This window comes from Anarrhichthys ocellatus, unplaced genomic scaffold (assembly GCF_004355925.1).
Source record: "Anarrhichthys ocellatus isolate YVR2014 unplaced genomic scaffold, GSC_Weel_1.0 scaffold3, whole genome shotgun sequence".
Classification (NCBI taxonomy): Eukaryota; Metazoa; Chordata; class Actinopteri; order Perciformes; family Anarhichadidae; genus Anarrhichthys; species Anarrhichthys ocellatus.
The window spans coordinates 4,883,850-4,901,120 of NW_022280033.1; the positions used below are offsets into that span (position 1 = coordinate 4,883,850).

Genomic DNA, 17,271 nt, shown 5'->3' on the forward strand with positions numbered 1-17,271 from the left:
TGTGTGTGTGTGTGTGTGTGTGTGTGTGTGTGTGTGTGTGTGTGTGTAAGAGAGGATCAGTCGGAAGTAAGAGCACAAGACATGGTGTGATTGCTGCAGTGGAGAGCAGAGCAGATAACAGTTGTGATTGGAGTGTTATGGCTGATTGTCAACCCATTACCCCAACTTCCCTGCACACACGCGCACACACATACACCTAGTGTGTTTCCTAAATTACAGCATAGTTGAGAGTCAGTCAGTTGATCAGATTAGTGCTTTGATTGCCCTCTCAGCATGGAGCGCTTTGTCTGAAATGACTCTCTGGTGCAGGCTGAGTGATGAGCTACAAGCAATATGGACCGACTGTACATCCACATGGGTCTGTGTGTCATGGCGTTCATAGCACATTACATAAGAACACGCCTTTAATTAATTCTGCTTTGTTTCTTGTTGTTTGCAGAGGAGACAAACAACTGGGAGAAGGCAGAAGCAGTGTGGATGAAGATGCAGGAGGAGAACGTCATTCCCAGGGAGAGGACCCTGCATATGCTGGCAGACGTCTTGAAGAATAACGGCCAGGAGGTGCCCTTTGAGGTGCCTGAGGTAAAACCCCAGCTTTATAATATGTACGTCCCAGTGACGCTCGTCAGACGGATCTGTTATTCAGAAGAAGAATTGCCAGAAGGTTCCTAAGGGGGGGGGAGCAGATAAAAAGCAAAAGAGGTTCCCAAGAGCTCTGGAGGTCTCTAAAAGTGCCTGAGGTCAAACATAACACATAAGCATGTAGCGCTGATGGTTGGACACAAATCACAATGGTGGCTGTTCGTAGATTTCTAAAAAAGTCCAATAGAGAGAGTACTTTATTCCATCTCAATGGGAAGTTGCACTGCAGCCAAATCACATGTGAATCTCAAAATAAACAACATAAGGACACAAAAAGAGGAGCTATAACAGCTAAGAAATGAAATAATATAGCCATAAATAACTGAAATCTTATTAAGAAGCTAAAGTAAACAAACTCTAAATGTAGTATTCTGTACAAGTTAATGTGGCTCTAGTATAAACTCTATATCGTCCTGTATTGATATGACCGGGAGCTTCATTGGAACTGCATGTAATAACTGAAGCTGCGCTCCATCATTTGACATTCAATGGTCTCATTTCCAATTAAATTCATACGGCATAGATTTACCAAAGAGCAAGCTGACCCCGACCTCATAGGAGCTAACCCCCAGAAGACTCTTATCAACTGCTTGCTCCATACAGCCCCTCACCCCCCCGCTGCCCTTTAAGCTTCTGTTCATTACATGCAGAGGAAACAGGATTGAAGCTCTGATCTGAAGTGTGGTCAATCAGACCGGCTGGCTGGTGAAAGGAATTACTGCTTGATCTGTCTGTAAATCTGTAATGCCCGACTAATTTCGCCAGCAGCTAAATGCCACCATATGGCTGCCGCTGGATTCTTAGTTAAACATGTGCACGTGGCCTCGACTGCATTCTGCCCCAAAAGAGACAAAGTGGACCTGATGTGAATGTGTTAAAAAAAAATATGCATATAAGAGGGGAGTTTGGGTTAAAATAATATAATATTACTGTGTTGCATTACTGCACTTTTCTTCAGCTTTGTTTTTGCATGCGAGCGAGCTCCGGTAGCCCGAAGCATGATGAGACAGGAAGTGATTGCTGTTGCCTGGAGCGATGAACTTGGTGACCCCCTGGGGCTCTTAAGTTGACTCCGCCGATTCGACACACACACTCTCATACGCACACACGCTTTTCATTTTGCCCCTCGGGTGCCAGACGTAATTTGCCCCTAGCCAATACAGCTTAACTCCCTCCCCTCACTGCTACACGGGTGACTGAGCATTAGAGGACCCTGCCCTGCCTGCCCAGCATTATTGCATTCATACACTCGCATACACACACCAGCTCATTGCTACAGTTGAACGTGTGTGTGTGTGCGCGTGCTGGATGAAGCTGTTTTGAGATTCATCACTGTTTTCTCTTTTGTGTGTCATCTCCAGAGCTGGTACCAACAAGCTGCCACCACACAGCAGGTCAAGGCGGCAACTACCCTCTCCCCAGCCGACAGTGGTCCTGAATTCCAGACCCGTCTGATGGCCCTCTGTAAAAAGGGCAAGGCCAAAGGTAAGCCGCAGGAGGCCACACATGACACAGAGCTGAACTAAACTCAAAAGAAGCAGGTTTACCTGTCTGCGAGGTGTAAAGTTTCCATTTGAAGCTTCAATAAAGATCTTTTTGAACATTAAGGGACAGTAAAACTCCAACACCCCTGATATTCTTTGTTTGTTTAGCAACTGCTTATTCAAATATACAGCAATTACTACGGGCTGTATGTTGTCCAAAATAATTTCCTTGTGTGGTATAATAAAGTCGATCTGAATCCAGTTGGCATCCTTTGTCTCGCAATTTGATGAATATAAGTCTGTTACCCCCCCGTCTTTTGGAGAAAATTCACTGGATCTGTATCCTCTAGCTTTCCAGATGTTGCTCATTTTCTTTACTGTCTGCACATTGCAATCTTTCCTCGAAGTTATTTACAGTGTAACCCTGCATGCTTCTCACCTTCACACCCGTCAGACACTGCGTAGATTGTTTTGAAAAGTTAAAATAATTGTTGGACACATCCCCTCCCAGTTCCGATGTGGAAAAGGTGTCGACCATCTAACAAGCACCTCCGGTTAAAAAATACTGACACCTTAAAAGCCTCCACGCTTTTCTAGATCCTGTCCAACCTCTGACTCATTTTTTTCTTTGTCTTGTTCTTTCCGTCTACAGAAGCCTATAAGATGGTAAAGGATGCCGATAAAAAGGGTGTGGCATTAGGCCCCGCCCCTTACGATATACTGATCCGCTCCCTGTTGGCCGAGGGAGCCATTGAGGACGCCATGGCAGTCAAGGACATGTGAGTGCCTTAACGTCTCATTCTGTACTGAAAAATTACACGTTTTGGTAAAGCCTGGCAAAACAGAAACACATTACTATTTCTTCCAAGTTCTACTGTCATAAACAGTATATACAAGTGTGTTTCAGCAGTTTAAACCATGATTGTCAGGTTCGGCAGTCTGGGAAAACATGAGCCATTGCTCTCCAACGTTTTGCTCATTTCTTCCCATTTTAGCATTTTGTCCTGGTTTCTAATTTGTGATGTCCAACTACATCTGAATACCAAGTCCCATCCCCCTTTTCAGTGTCATTTATCAGTTAATGTATGAGAATAAATATTGTGAAATATTCCCCCGTAGGGCTGACAGACTGCACAGCAGTGTATCTTGGTTATAAACACAACGAATACAACTTGCATTTACGTTGATGCTCTGCTACTTCACCCTTCTCCTCAGTCTGTGGCTCCGGGTCACCTCAGGCTAAATCTCCATCTCTTAGACAGACATGAGGATTATAAACTGATTGTGTGCGAACACACTCAGCCCTGCTGGATATGAACAGTGGTTCTTACTACGCACGCACGCACACACACACACGTGCGGATGTACAGATTCATTTTGGTTTTCTGGGAAGCGGGTGACTTAGCGCAAAAACATCAATCTTCTTTCAATTAGCAATGTATCATGTGTTGTTGCGTTACGGGGGCCATATTGGGGTTTGAGCCTGGAGACAAAAGGATGGACAGACAGAGGTATTAGAGATCTGAGCTTAGTGCAGAGCTGATCTTCTCAGTTTGTCTTTTTAGGTAATTTCCTCCTTTTCTTGATCTCCTTTTGTCCCTGTCTTTACATCACTTTCTCGCTGCAGAGGAAAAACACAGAAACAAAGTGTTAAAAAAAAAGAGATGATAATATAATGACATGATACACTGAAAGAAGAGATGCAGTTACTAATTTGGAGGGACATGGGGGGGGGAGAAACATGTAAAAACATCCATTACACTATCAGTCTCTTCCCTGTTTTCTGCTCTCTACATGCTTCGCTCTCTTCTGTTATGAGAAATAATCGTATCCATTTTAGATCACTGTTTCAACAAGCGCGAGGCAATACTAGTGATAACCCATCTCCAGTCTCTGTTTGAATTGGATCGCGGCATCCCTGCCTGGATAAAAGCTTCGTTTATCTGCCCTCTAAATGAGAAGTGAAATGAGCTGAGAGGAAAGTCGGGGGAAGATGGAAATGGGGAGGAAAGGAAGGCGATAAAAAGACCGTATGAGGCGAGGAGGGCTAGATTTAATCAGGTACGAGGTTAATGAAGACGCTATAGGCATTAATTCTCTCTATGCGCGTGTGTGTGTGTTTGTTTTGGGGTAATCTGTACAGAATTGAGCAGCGGGGTGCTTATGGTGAGATTAAGGGATTGGGAGAGTGAGATGATGAGAGAGAGAGAGGAAGGGGTGAATGTTGGATTCATTGGCTGAAGCACAATACCCCTCGAAGGAGAAGGCGAGTGAGTGTTTGTGGGGGAAAAGGTGAGTCCGAGACGGCCTCTCGAGATTTTCTCCCACCCGATAAGAATAATTCTGACCCCACTGCTTGGGACTCCACGTACAATCCGTCGGCGACCCTGTTACCGCTCCAATCTCCGCCGTGACCCTGTCACAGCGGCTGCCGGATGCTGCTTGGCCTGGTGTCGCAGCGGTGATAAGGATTTGCCAGCCTGATGCTCAATTGAGCGGACGGATTAATCTAGTTGCAGGGCTATAATAACAATTTAAAGAAGGGAAAAAAAAGGACGAGAGGCAAGCTTGATTGAGGTTTTAGTGGCAACGAAATGAAAAGGAGGAGGGCTGAAAAGGACAGCGAGTGGACGCAGCGAGGGAGGGAAAGCCGGAGGCCTCAATTCAGCTTCGTCCTGGCGTCATCCTCCCACATAAATCCACAGACAGATACACAAATGCACACATGCATGCAGCGGCTCAGCAGGAAGTAATCAACTGTTTGATGTCTGTATTATTTTCTGGTTTACAGCAAGCGCTTTACAAGAGGCTCAGACTTGCTGTCAATCACATTTGTCCCCATTGTTCTGTCCGTCTTCTGTCTTTCAGCTCATGTGTTTATCCGCTCCGTCTGTGTAAAGTCTAACGCTTTTCTGAATGTGATGCCGTATAAGTGATATAGAAGAGATATTTATGGTAGAGTACCGTATCAGCTCTGAAGTTAGAAATAATGGACTTTATAAAAGCTGTTTACAGTCTATCCGGGTCAGAAGTTTCACAAACGCATGTATGGATTTCTGCATCATACTATTGTAAAGGCCAATCCAACATGGGATTACTTTCTACACAATAATAGCACATGTGAGAGCAGCCACTCGGGCAGCTCTGTGTTCGGACACGACACTGCTCTCAGCTAAATGCATGCTTACCTGCTCGCAAGGACAATGTTTCCATGAGGATGTTTAGTGTTTCAGCATGCTAAAGTTAGCTAATTAGCTCTAAACACAAAGAACGGCTGCTTTCTATCATTCATCAGTCACTTAATATCTCAATACCAACATATATCACGATATAGTACGTTTTCTGGTAGTTTAATAAATAAATAAATTATCAATATGAAATAACAACATTGTTTTGTGTGAATTAAACAATTTTAATTAAAAACGTTAGTGCAAATAATAGGTTGTCTTGAATGAGAAGTGTATAGTTGAACGTTGACACCAAACCAAGAACATACTTGTGTGTTTCTCTCAGTGCTGCGTCTCGTGTGCCCGGCTTCCAGCTGAGTGATATCGCCAGCAGTCTGCTCATCATCACACATAGCAAGAAAGGCCAGTATAAAGGTGAGAAGCAAGACATGTGGGTAAACACACATGCATGCTTATTTCACACTCACAGACAGACACTCACCTCTTGCCCTCCTCCACAGAGGCTCTGGAGAAAATGAAGTCTATGCTGCAGGTGAACCACGTGCCCTCGCAGCTCGCCATCACCAGACTGGTTCAGGCCCTGGGTAGCAATGGCGACGTGGCGGGGATCCAGGAAGTGGAGTCACGGATGAAGGGCCTCGGCACGAATCTCAACCTGTCCAGCATGGTGTTTGTCAACAACACGGCCCTCGCACACATCAAGAAGTAAGCTCATATATGGCGATTTCATCACTGAACTTGTGTTATTTGACTTTTAAATTTCGGTTGCTTATTTCTGTACACGCTAAAACTGAGCCACCAGAGTAATTTGAAACATCCTCTACTCGCATACAGGTCGACACAAAGGGGCTTTAACTCATGATTTACGTCATGAATAAGTCACATGCGACTTTTAAGATATTTCCTTAACTGTGACATTTCGAGAAAGTGGTCATCTTATCACCTTTATCTCTGTACGTACAGTCAAATAGAGAGCATGCAGACGCCAAACAGAAAAACAAATCCATGTAGATGGGCAGGGCTGCATGTTGCACGAACAAAACAAAATAATTTAAATGTCTGACGCAATTTCCAATCCAGCGTGAAGTCTTTTATACTATTTTGTATTACTGAGCTGCACACAGAGATAAACAGTTTAATGCAACACCAGCAGCAGAGTGTGACAAGACCCATGTTGACACACTCTTAAAGTAAAAGCTTACAGGGCGAGCGGGGCGTCGAGTACAAATAGGAAGCACAGGCGTAATAGGATTATTCATGGGTTCTTTTTAATGTCACAAAAACGCCCATCCTCCACTTCTGCTTTGTCGCTTCTCAAACAACAGAGGACAAATATACAAAGCACATTGTGCATCAAACTTTCATTGCGCTACTTGCCGCATTAGCGCTGTCCCCCAGCTCGAGCGGTGCCGTCGCCGTGCCATCTCGCAGGGACAGCAGGAAGTGAAGAACAGCAAGACGGTCTCACGCCCGATTGGCCATCGCAGCGCGGGCCTGTCAGCTTGAACCCTGACCTCCAGGAGCTGCTCTCTGAGTGGCTCTGACACGTGCGTCCCCGCTGTATCTGAGTCAAGCTGACTGGTTAAGAGCCGGGGCGGAAAAGTGAGCAGGCCAGGAAAGCGGAGCGCCACATTTAGAGGGGCCCCCCGCTGAATTATTCAGACGGTCCCAGTCGCAACAATCAGCGTAGATATGTTCCCCCACCGCCGGACGCTCTCACGTATACAAACACAGAGACGCACACACACCCTGTATGTTAAATATTCATTACGACTGCTGACGGGTGGGGAGGGAGCAGGCAGCGTAAAGTGTTAGTAGCGAGGTGGGGTTGCCAGATTGAGTTGTTTTAGATTTGTAGCGCTTTGGTGTGCAGGCTTTGTTTGGTTGAGGCAACCTCAGCAGAAAACCTTGTGTGTGTGTGAGAGTGTGTGTGAGTGAGTGAGCATCAGTGGAAGAAAGAGTTGGTCTGCACTTAGTGGGAGGAAAAAAATCAAATCAATAGATTTTCAAATTAAATTACAAAAGTCTAAAAACAGTATTTTTTTTATTATTCTTTAATCTGATCAGTTTCTCATAATATATTGTATCCATATGTTTTTCCCCCAAAGGGTGAAATCACACTTAAAGGGGTTGATTAGGGTTTGGCTGATCACTGATTTTATTGTTTTGTTCCCAGCCCAGTATCTCTGGCATAAAAGACCAAAATGGACTTTACATCCAATGAGTATTCAGCACCAATACAGGAAGAAGTCTGCCCATTTTCTTTGTATCTGTTTGAGGATTAAACATGTACATGTGTTGTTTTGATCTACTCCAATGAACTAAATCTTTATTCCTCCCTCTCACTCCTTAGTGGCGACGTGGAGTCTGCAGTGGAGGTGTTGGAGGCGGTCTTCACGAGTCCAAACAGCACAAACCCCAGTATGTCCTTCGTCTTCAGGAAGGTGTTAGAAGATAACAACGACAAAGCTTTAGACAAATGTAAGACACACACTCAGAGAAATAGAAATACTAAGAATGATGCAATCCAGTCCTAAAACAACACATAATAAAACCACTGACCGTTGATTGAAATGTTCGTGCTGTGTTGCAGTGAGTGCGATGGCAGAGCGGCTAGCCAACCATTTTGCCTGCTACAGACCAGCTTCAGACCTCTTCCTCCAGCTCCTGGATATGGACAAAGTCGAGGACGCCAAGTTCATGTTGGCTGTGAGTATGTGTGTGTGTGTGTGTGAGTGAGTACGAGTGTGTGTCTGTGTGTGTGTGTGTGCCTGCCTGTGTGTTTCCAGATGTATTTGGTCGTGTTCCACAGAGGCTGAGTTGAGATACACTTTTATTTCTACTGGAGGGAAATTGACCGGCAGTCATGCAAATTCATGAAGATACATTACTTGCTGCTGTCGCTAACTTCTCTTCATCACTATTTAAACATGAAGTGAAGAAATCCATGTTTTTCAGGTCAGACTGTTTCTCATCACACTTGCATTTATTCCTCTCCGTTTTGTCTTTGTGTAAAGAGGAGAGGAGGGTCGCCTCTGAATGAAGTAGAATTGTTGCCAAAATATAACAATCTGCTATAGTGGAACATGTAGTTGAGTGTAACGTTCATATGAAGATGGCCAAGTGCCGGTACCAGTCTTTATTTAGGTTGAATCTGCACACCACAAGGACCTAACCCTTTTTTTTTTTTTTTTTACTTTTTGTGACCACTTCAACTAAATTTTAAATCATCAGGCGCATTTTGTCCCAGTGCGCACTACTTTATTTGAGTGTCTCACTCTTGACTACATTTTAAATTACTACATCAAAGTAATTAAAATCTGAAAAAAACAAATCAACAAGGGAGCTGGTGATGCCTTCGTCCGGTTGTCAGACCCAAGTGATGATGGAGACGTTGACTTATTCATCCAGCCTCACATCTATGTCAGGAAGTTCTTCCCCACATTCTACCGACGAGTCTGGTGGTCTGAAATTGGCCTCCTACCACTTCACTTATTTAACACCGTTCATACATTACAGCTCAATGACTTTGCATTGAGCCTGGGGACATGAATATGAAAACGCTAGATGGGTGAGAGACGAGGGGAAGGATGCAGATGACGAAGAGGCAGAAGAGATCAAGAAACTCAGAGAGAGCCACGAAGACGAAGACGCTGCTCTCTCTAACAGCGATTATTTCTCTCTCGCTTGCTGAGTGATCACCCCTCTCAGTCATTCATGTGTGGCACTAATGAACACAGATATATCACTTACCGCCCTCACATACCACACTTCATCACTTTTTAAACATGGACAAAAGGAATCTGTTTTTCACGTATGTTGTTGTCACACAATCTTAGCTGCTCACATTTTCACCACATTTGTGCTGAGGCCTGACTTTGTTTGCTTACCTTTATCAGTCAGTAACTACAACTCTTCTAAAACAGATCAACAAAGAGGGAATCTGGAAGAAATAAAGAAACACTGAAGACGCACTCCAACATGGAGCGTCCGCTCCGCTCTTCATTCCTCCCTGACATCTCCAATGATTGTCCCTCTCAATCTTTAAACAGGGATGTCTGACTGGCATGAATGTTAATGAACAGATACATTACTTACTACTCTCATCTTCACGACTATTTAAACACAAACTATGGATTACATTATTTTAAAGCTATAATATGCTTGCTTGATATGCATCCTGGCTTGTTTTGTTTTTTTCCACCCTTTCTCTCTATGACACAGAAGCTCAAGATGGAAAAACAATTAAAAAATGTCTGTTATCATGTTTCATATCAGAAGACCAAGTAGAGACAGAAGGAGGAAGTGGGATGTTCTTTTTGGACTTTTCTAATTGATGTCTATACCGTAGAGGTTTGGCAGTCCAACATAACATAATATATTGAGTTGAGACACAGTTTAAAGTGCTCTACAGACATTACAAATGTAAACCGCTGATAATAACCAGTAGGCAGGATGCCACGTCTCAAGAAAACAAAACTCCAGGATCAAATGCTCATGGTGTCGGATAGTGAAACTACAAAGACTCCTCTAAAGTGTGTTCTCCCATTTGTCTTGTGTTAAGTTTGTAAGTTTCGGACTCCGCTGATGTGACACCAGGCTAAACTGGAGCGCTCCTTTTCGTTTCTTCATCGTGGCCCATCGTCGTCTTCTTCTTCCTGACTCCCCTTCTCGAAGCCGCTCTTCCCGGGTCACTGGCGTGTAGCGGCCCGGCTCCTCCAAAACTATGAAAAGCTTTTAAGTAGGCGAGCAGCCAATAATGATGACGAGGCTATCTGGAGAGAAGGACGTGAGGTCGGTGGGGAGCGAGAGGGATGAAGTTCGTCAGTAAGAAGTGAAACAGTGACGGAGAGAAGCAGTGAGGCACGAGCTCCACCGACTCGTCTACGACTGCTTACGTGCTTCTGTGTGTTGGGACGGGGGGCGGGGGGGGGGGGTCATTGAGGAAAAGGAAGCATTCCCTGGGTATCCAGAGCTTTTAGGCAGTATGTGTGAGGAGCAGTGGAGACGGGAGGCCAAGTCGGTTGTGGCGTCACCTTTGGGAGAGGTTGGTGTAGCGAGGGGTGGAAATTAACGGAGGAGAGAGTGAGTGAGAGCACGGAGCGAAGTGGAGTGAAGTGGCATAGTGTTGGTCTGATTGTACTCAAGCCATTCTGCCGCTCGGTGACTCGGTGACTGTGTGTGTGTGTCAGTCATCCTGTTAAAAGCCTTACAGGCCACTCGCCTTAAATTCTGTACGAGGTGCAGAAGGAGTGAAACACGTTAGTTTACGACTGGCTAGTAATCGGACCTCATTGCTGCTCAGCCAGGAGAATGAAGTCACTCACTGGAGCTCAGCAGCGTTAATGCATCTCCTGCAGAGACACACACCGTATATTGTATGTATGCTTGCATCACATGTCTTCATCATAAGCAGTCATGCACAGGTTAAACGTCTTTCTATACTAAATATAATATATATATATATCGTATTATTTAGATGTAGCGCATCTTGTTACTTTTTACTTATTTTTTTTTTTTTATTTATCCATTTAATTTAATCAGCGTCACTGACAAGCGTCGGATGATTGATGCAAAGAGATAATTCTGCAACACTTTCCACTGTTCAGTGTCTCCACATGCTGATATATTGGACGATATTAACTTAACAGATGTATCTTATTAGTGTGCAGGTTAACTAGTAACGCATTCTTGTTGTAGACAAATGCCAAAACAATTACCATAACATAATTGGTCCACCAAAAAGTTTTTATTTTTATTAAAATAAACTTTCTTTATAAAGCACTATAGATGTCCCAAACAGTACATATTCTTGTAACAATTCTTTAAAAAAAACATCTTTTAGGGATCCTATTGTAGTGTGTTATGTTGTTTATGATAGTTGTGCAGTGAACAGCTCAAGCTTGGGCTTTACTTTTATAGCATTTCCACTTTGTACTAAATATGTCAAGCCAGTTTTATTCATATAGCCCAATAACACATGTTGTATGTCTCACGTTTCTTTTGTCCCTCTTGTCTTGCTGTAGCGCTGTAACGCTGTGGCTGAACAGAAGGATGTGCTGGTGTCCTTCTTGGCTCAGAAGGCTCAGAGTCCCGGACAGGTGAAACCAGTTTTAAAGAATAATTTGTGCACTTTTTTTCCATGATTTCTGTTAGTAATGATAATATTGTACTGACCAAATACAAGTTAATCAACGGTATTGTTTTCATATGTATAAAAGCTGGGAAAGATCAAGGCCCTGCTGAGCCTGATTCCAGACTTCACTGAGAAGGAGGTGCTGTACCCGTACCTGATGAAATGCCATGGTAAGACACACACACACACACACACACACACACACACACGCACGGCCTCATCTGGTGCAGCAGGCGGAGACATTAACAATGCATCAGATCAAGGAGTGTGTATGTGTGGGTGTAGGCAGACATTCAGGGGTTAGAAGAACACATGTCCTCTAATGAGTTAGCTGTCCTGGCTAGCCTAGCGTGCTAATCGCAACACAGTCCACCACTCAACTTTTCTTTTTTTTCCTCCTCTCCTCATCGTTTTCTTGCCCTCTCTACCTTTTAATCTCTATCTTTTCTTGTCCTCCCATCATTCCTTTTACCTCTATCCTCCCCTCATGCCCTCCCCTTCTCTTCTCTTCACCTTCTCACCCTCCCGTCTCCCCTCTTACGTACCTTGTCACACCAGAGATGAGCAGACATGACTATTTAATTAGCATCAGCTAGCTGGTCGGTCAAGGCAGCCATAGGGGACACATTTAGCTCTGCTCTGCTCGTCCCTTAGTTTTTTTTTTTCTTTTTTTAACTTTCTCTTGTCTTTTTTAGTAGTGACCTTACTTTCCACTTTTGTTTCTTTGATGCCCACTACCGCACACACTCATGAGGCTTCACATCGACAGAACATCATTTCAACCATTTCACTTTGTAATTTGAGGAAAGAGATGCGATATGCAAAGTTACATCTATAATTCTGAAATAATCTTGTGAATTTTTTTATTTACATTATTTTTCTAAATTAAGATTTCTACTCTTTCAAAGCAGTGAAACTCAAAATTTGGGCACAATTTAACTTTGCTTTTTTTTTTTTTTTTTCTTCTATTCTACTCTGTCCAATCATTACTCCACACAAGTTGTTCTTTTCCACCTGCTACTTGTTTAACATGCACAACCGGCAGCATCTTAGAAATAATGTATTATTCTGGCATAGGTACAAAGACATTGTGGACAGTATGCATGTGCAGTTCAGTTCCTGGCGCCAATTTATTGATAATAGACAAAGTTGGATTATTTAAATGTTAACATTAAATGATTTTTTCTAAATGTAGAGGTTTTTGTCTCATTTGCTGACTTAATCCTCCCCCCCCCCCCTCCTCCCCCTCCTCCTCCTCCTCTTGTCTGACAGTTCTGGATAAGGACCTTTCGTCAGCCAAGGCTCTGCACGAGCAGATGCAGAAGGAGGGGGCGGTCATAGACGAGCTGTCACTCAAACGACTTGCTGTGCTTTACCGTACTGAAGGAGAGACTGCACCCTTCACTGAGCCACCTGTGAGTCTTACACACACACACACACACACACACACACACACATGAAGGAGCTGATCTACACAAATCAGTTGCAAATGTGAATGAGCCCAGCGTTAAAAGATGTTGGACAGAAACTAATTGAACGTGCTGTTTTTTTGGAAGTAGAACAGCAGTAGAGAAGTATGGATGAGTGCTTAGCCAGCCTACAAAAAACAGTTTTACTATAAGCAATACTTCTGGACTCAAACAAGCTTTTAGCTGAAATCATAAACTTAATCTGCCAATTTGTTGCTCAATATCCATCAATGCTTTGGTCCGTAAAATGCCAGAAAACGGTAAAACAAAGTTTGTCATGATCATGTATTGATATGATTTTACTCCCAACCCTGCGTTACACTGGCACACAGTGGATTAAGCACACACACACACACACACACACCTATCCATATTGATATAACCATGCAGACATGAACAACATATTATGAACAGATCTGTGTTCAAATACAAACGCAGCACTCATCGCAGTTCTTAAACTGGTGCTGGCAGTTGTCCGGCTGGCATCCTTGTGTGTGTGTGTGTGTGTGTGTGTGTGTGTGTGTGTGTGTGTGTGTGTGTGGGTGGGTGTGTGTGTGTGTGTGTGTGTGTGTGTGTGTGTGTGTGTGTGTGTGTGTGTGTGTGTGTGCGCGGTGGTCTGTGAGTACCGTAGTAATGTGACAGAGCAGTCTTCCTGCTCAGGCCTGCAGCTAGCCTCCTGTGTTTGTTACTGTGTGTGTGGGTCAGAGTCACGAGTATATATATTGTGTAACCGAGATGGTGTCACTGCAATAGCCACTCTCTGTTTCTGGCGCCTAGTGTTTTTGAGCATTTCAGCACATTGCACATTTTGTAACTTGATGTAGCTCTATTTTTGGCACACAAACACACACACACAGAGACCTCTCAGCCCCAGCACTTTAATGCACTGTCCCCTGGAGGCAGGTGTAGGACGAAGCCCACCTCTTACCTTCACTCACCTGCAGTGCAAAGATAGAAGGAGAAAGAGAGGGATGAAGGCAGAGAAGCTGCTACATTATTCACTGGATGTCAGGATAGTTAAGTGACTGCTGGGTTTTATAAGCAAAAGAGAGCCAGAGGAGTTGCAAGGAGAGGGAAAGGTGAACCGTTATGGGGTTCGGAAGTTTGTATAAACGCATCTCGGGTAGAAACCCACCAGTCCTCGTTGTTCTCCCTCGTATCCATCTACATAGAGGTTACTACACCATGATGACAACAGCAAAACATCTACAAACAGATTTGTTTTTCAGTGGCGTGTACGAGTAATTTAAGAGAACTTTCATCAATTTTATTTAAAATTTCCATTTACGTGTGTCTGCCTTACTTCATGAGGGAAGATAATGTAAATGTGTAATTCCATAATCTGAGTTAACATGGATTTTATTTTGATTAAATAATTTTTGCTCTGTTAAAGAAACATCACTTAAACCCTGATAGTTGATCCCATTTATTACCATGACTGCTATTTTTTATTTAAAATAAAATGTAACTTCATATGAAACCACTCATTTATGTCATAAGTAGTCATAGTATAGTATGTCATTAAAATAGTAATGATGTCATGAAGGTTAATATAGTATGGTATGTCATTAAAAAAAGTTTGCTAAATTGTCTTTCTTTTTCTTTCCAGGAGTCCTTTAAGTTTTATGCAGACAAGCTGAAAGAGAGAGCAGCCAAAGTCCAGACGACGGCTGAGGCATAAAGATTCATCCTCCTCTCCTCCGACCTCCGACCTCCTTCCAAATCCCAATTTTTTCGTCCTATCACACTTCCTTTCTTTTTTTATAAGGTGTCCGCGCTGAAGTATAGAGTATTGTGTTATAACCGTTGGATATTATACTCTGTCCACTGTGCTCTTGATAATATTATTGATGATGATGTTGAGAATGTACAGAAGTATTTATGCTAATAAATGTCACATTCTGAGCCTGAGTCTTCGTGTGGTTTAAAAGATATTTGGTGGTTAAATAAACCTGTTCTTCAGGGCAGCAGGTAGTGTAACGCACTACATTCACAATGGTTCAGCTCCATTGAGGTGTCCTATTGAGGCTGCATGTACGATCCCATGATATAGTTTGTTAGAAAAAAGTCATAGTGAGGTATGTAATGGGAAAAGACGAATAAAAGTAATATGTCTTTGAAAAGTGAAGTAGGATGTCGACAAAAGTCCGAAAAAAAATTTAAGTAAAGTGTCACAAAAACCAGTACAATAGGTCACAAAAAGTCCTAGTATTATGTAGTATGTCATGAAAGTGACGGAGGGGGAAAAAAGTCAGAGTATGATATGTCATGAAAGTGACGGAGGGGGAAAAAAGTCAGAGTATGATATGTCATGGAAGTAAAGAATCGAAAGTAAAGTACATCATTAAAAAGTCAGTGTAGTACGCCTTAAAATAGTCATTGGATATGATTTCATATAAAGTCAGACAAAAAATCAGTATGTTGTGAAAAAGGTTTTATTACATAGTATAGTGTCATAAAATACTATAGTATGTCATAAAAGTAATATAAAATCATAGTATGCCTTAAAAACTCAAAAGTGATTTAAAAGTCACTGTACAATATATCAAGTCAGAAAAGTCATGAAAAAGTCATAGTACAGTATGTTAAAAAAAGTCACTAATGTCCAAAACAGTCTAATATACTATGTTGAAAAAAGTCCGATGTATGTCAAAAAATTACAAAAAAGTCACAGTACAGTATGTCAAATGTGATAGAAAAGTATATTATGTCATGAAATCAACAAGTCTAAATGTATAATAAAATGCCACACTATAGTATGTAATGAAAGTAATAAAAAAGTAATGGTATAGTATGTCATACAAAAGCCATAAATAAGTCAGAATGTATAGCACGTCATAAAAAAGTAATAGTACAGTATGTCATGAATAAATCATAGAACAGTATGTAATAAGTCTTAGTATATACCTTCTGTCTCTACTTCTACAGTGAAGACAGCTATTTAGCAGCATTAATTAGTACATAAGCGTAATAATAATGTACAAACATACAATGTAAGGAGCCGGTGTAATCTGCAGGAAAGCTCTCACCTTCTCCCCTCCAAAAAGCACCCACCTCAACACTTTGTCTGGATCCAAACACTGATTAATTAGTCAGGAACAGATGCAGAGTGCGAAAGTGTGTGTTTGGGGAGTGTGCTGCAAATCCCTAATTTGAGTATTAATGGGGATTTAAAGATGAAACGAGACAACCTGGTTGGAGAGTGGAAACCATTAGACGGACCCAGGAGGGCGCCACTGTAGTTTACCTTTGGAAAGAGGCAAGATAGAGAGAGAGAGAGACACACACACACACACACACACCGTATAGCCTCACTATGTGGCAAAGGAGCATTTATTGCCGTTTGTTTTGTATATGTTTGAACATAAATGTATTTTTAAGTCCTTTACGTTTCATGCAGACAAGCTGAAAGAGAGAGCACTAAAGCCCAGACGACAGCTGAGGCATAAAGATTCATCCTCTAATCCGACCTCCTTCCAAATCCAAATGTGCTCCTCCTTTCTCTCTCTCTCTCTTTTATATAAGTTGTCTGAGCTGGAATGATGAGCACTGTGTCTGCTGAGCTATTGATAATATTGATGGTGGAAATGTACAGAAGTATTCCTGCTAATAAATTGGTATTTGTGTGGTGTAAAATATATTTTAGTGGTACAATTAACCTTTTTTTTTCAGGGCAGCAGGTACTGTCAAGCACAACTAGAGAGCTAATTACATTAACAGTGGCTCAGCTCCACTGAGGTGTCCTGATGAGTCTGTCTGCATGATGCGAGGGCCCTGAAACACAGAAGAACTAACGCAGGACGGTTATCAGTGACACCTGTGAGTGAATTATGAATCATTATAATGCACTGTTTATGCAGTAAGTATACAAGAAATCAACGTACATCAAGCTTCAACCTAAGAACACTACTGCAAATTAAACTTCACAGACAGGCTTTTCTTTGTTTTCTGAGGTGGAACTGTTTTATTCATTGTATTCACGTTTCAAAATACACTTTAGTATCAGTTAGTTCACATTTGCATGCAGCTCAGTGGTGGAAAGTAACTGACGACTGTACTTTATAAAGTATTTTTATTTTACTTGAGTATGTCCATTTTCTGCTAGTGTACACTTCACTACATGTCAGAGGGAAATATTGAACTATTTACTCCACTACATTTATCTGACTGCTAGTTACTAATTACTTTACAGATTCAAATTGTACACACCAAACCTACGAACGCTTTATTATATATGATGCATTGTTACAGATCAAATTACCAAAACGTATAGAAATAGAAAGCTTCAGTAATACTATTCACATAATATTACATGTGGTACTATAGGAGCCATTCTGGTGCATAGTGAGTAC

The 17,271-nt window shown here is 42.3% G+C and overlaps 1 protein-coding gene across 1 annotated transcript in view; it reads left to right on the top strand.

Annotated features, from left to right (window-relative positions):
• Window positions 1-14,824, top strand: part of lrpprc (leucine-rich pentatricopeptide repeat containing) — a 47,102-nt gene extending 32,278 nt beyond the window's left edge. The window contains exons 28-38 of the mRNA XM_031872511.1: window positions 440-582; window positions 2,004-2,127; window positions 2,779-2,905; window positions 5,640-5,728; window positions 5,815-6,019; window positions 7,668-7,795; window positions 7,908-8,023; window positions 11,341-11,415; window positions 11,536-11,620; window positions 12,723-12,865; window positions 14,529-14,824. Of these exons, the coding sequence (XP_031728371.1) occupies window positions 440-582; window positions 2,004-2,127; window positions 2,779-2,905; window positions 5,640-5,728; window positions 5,815-6,019; window positions 7,668-7,795; window positions 7,908-8,023; window positions 11,341-11,415; window positions 11,536-11,620; window positions 12,723-12,865; window positions 14,529-14,600 (1,307 nt within the window). The 3' untranslated portion in view covers window positions 14,601-14,824. The remainder of the gene's footprint in view (window positions 1-439; window positions 583-2,003; window positions 2,128-2,778; window positions 2,906-5,639; window positions 5,729-5,814; window positions 6,020-7,667; window positions 7,796-7,907; window positions 8,024-11,340; window positions 11,416-11,535; window positions 11,621-12,722; window positions 12,866-14,528) is intronic.
• Window positions 14,825-17,271: the final 2,447 nt, after the last annotated feature.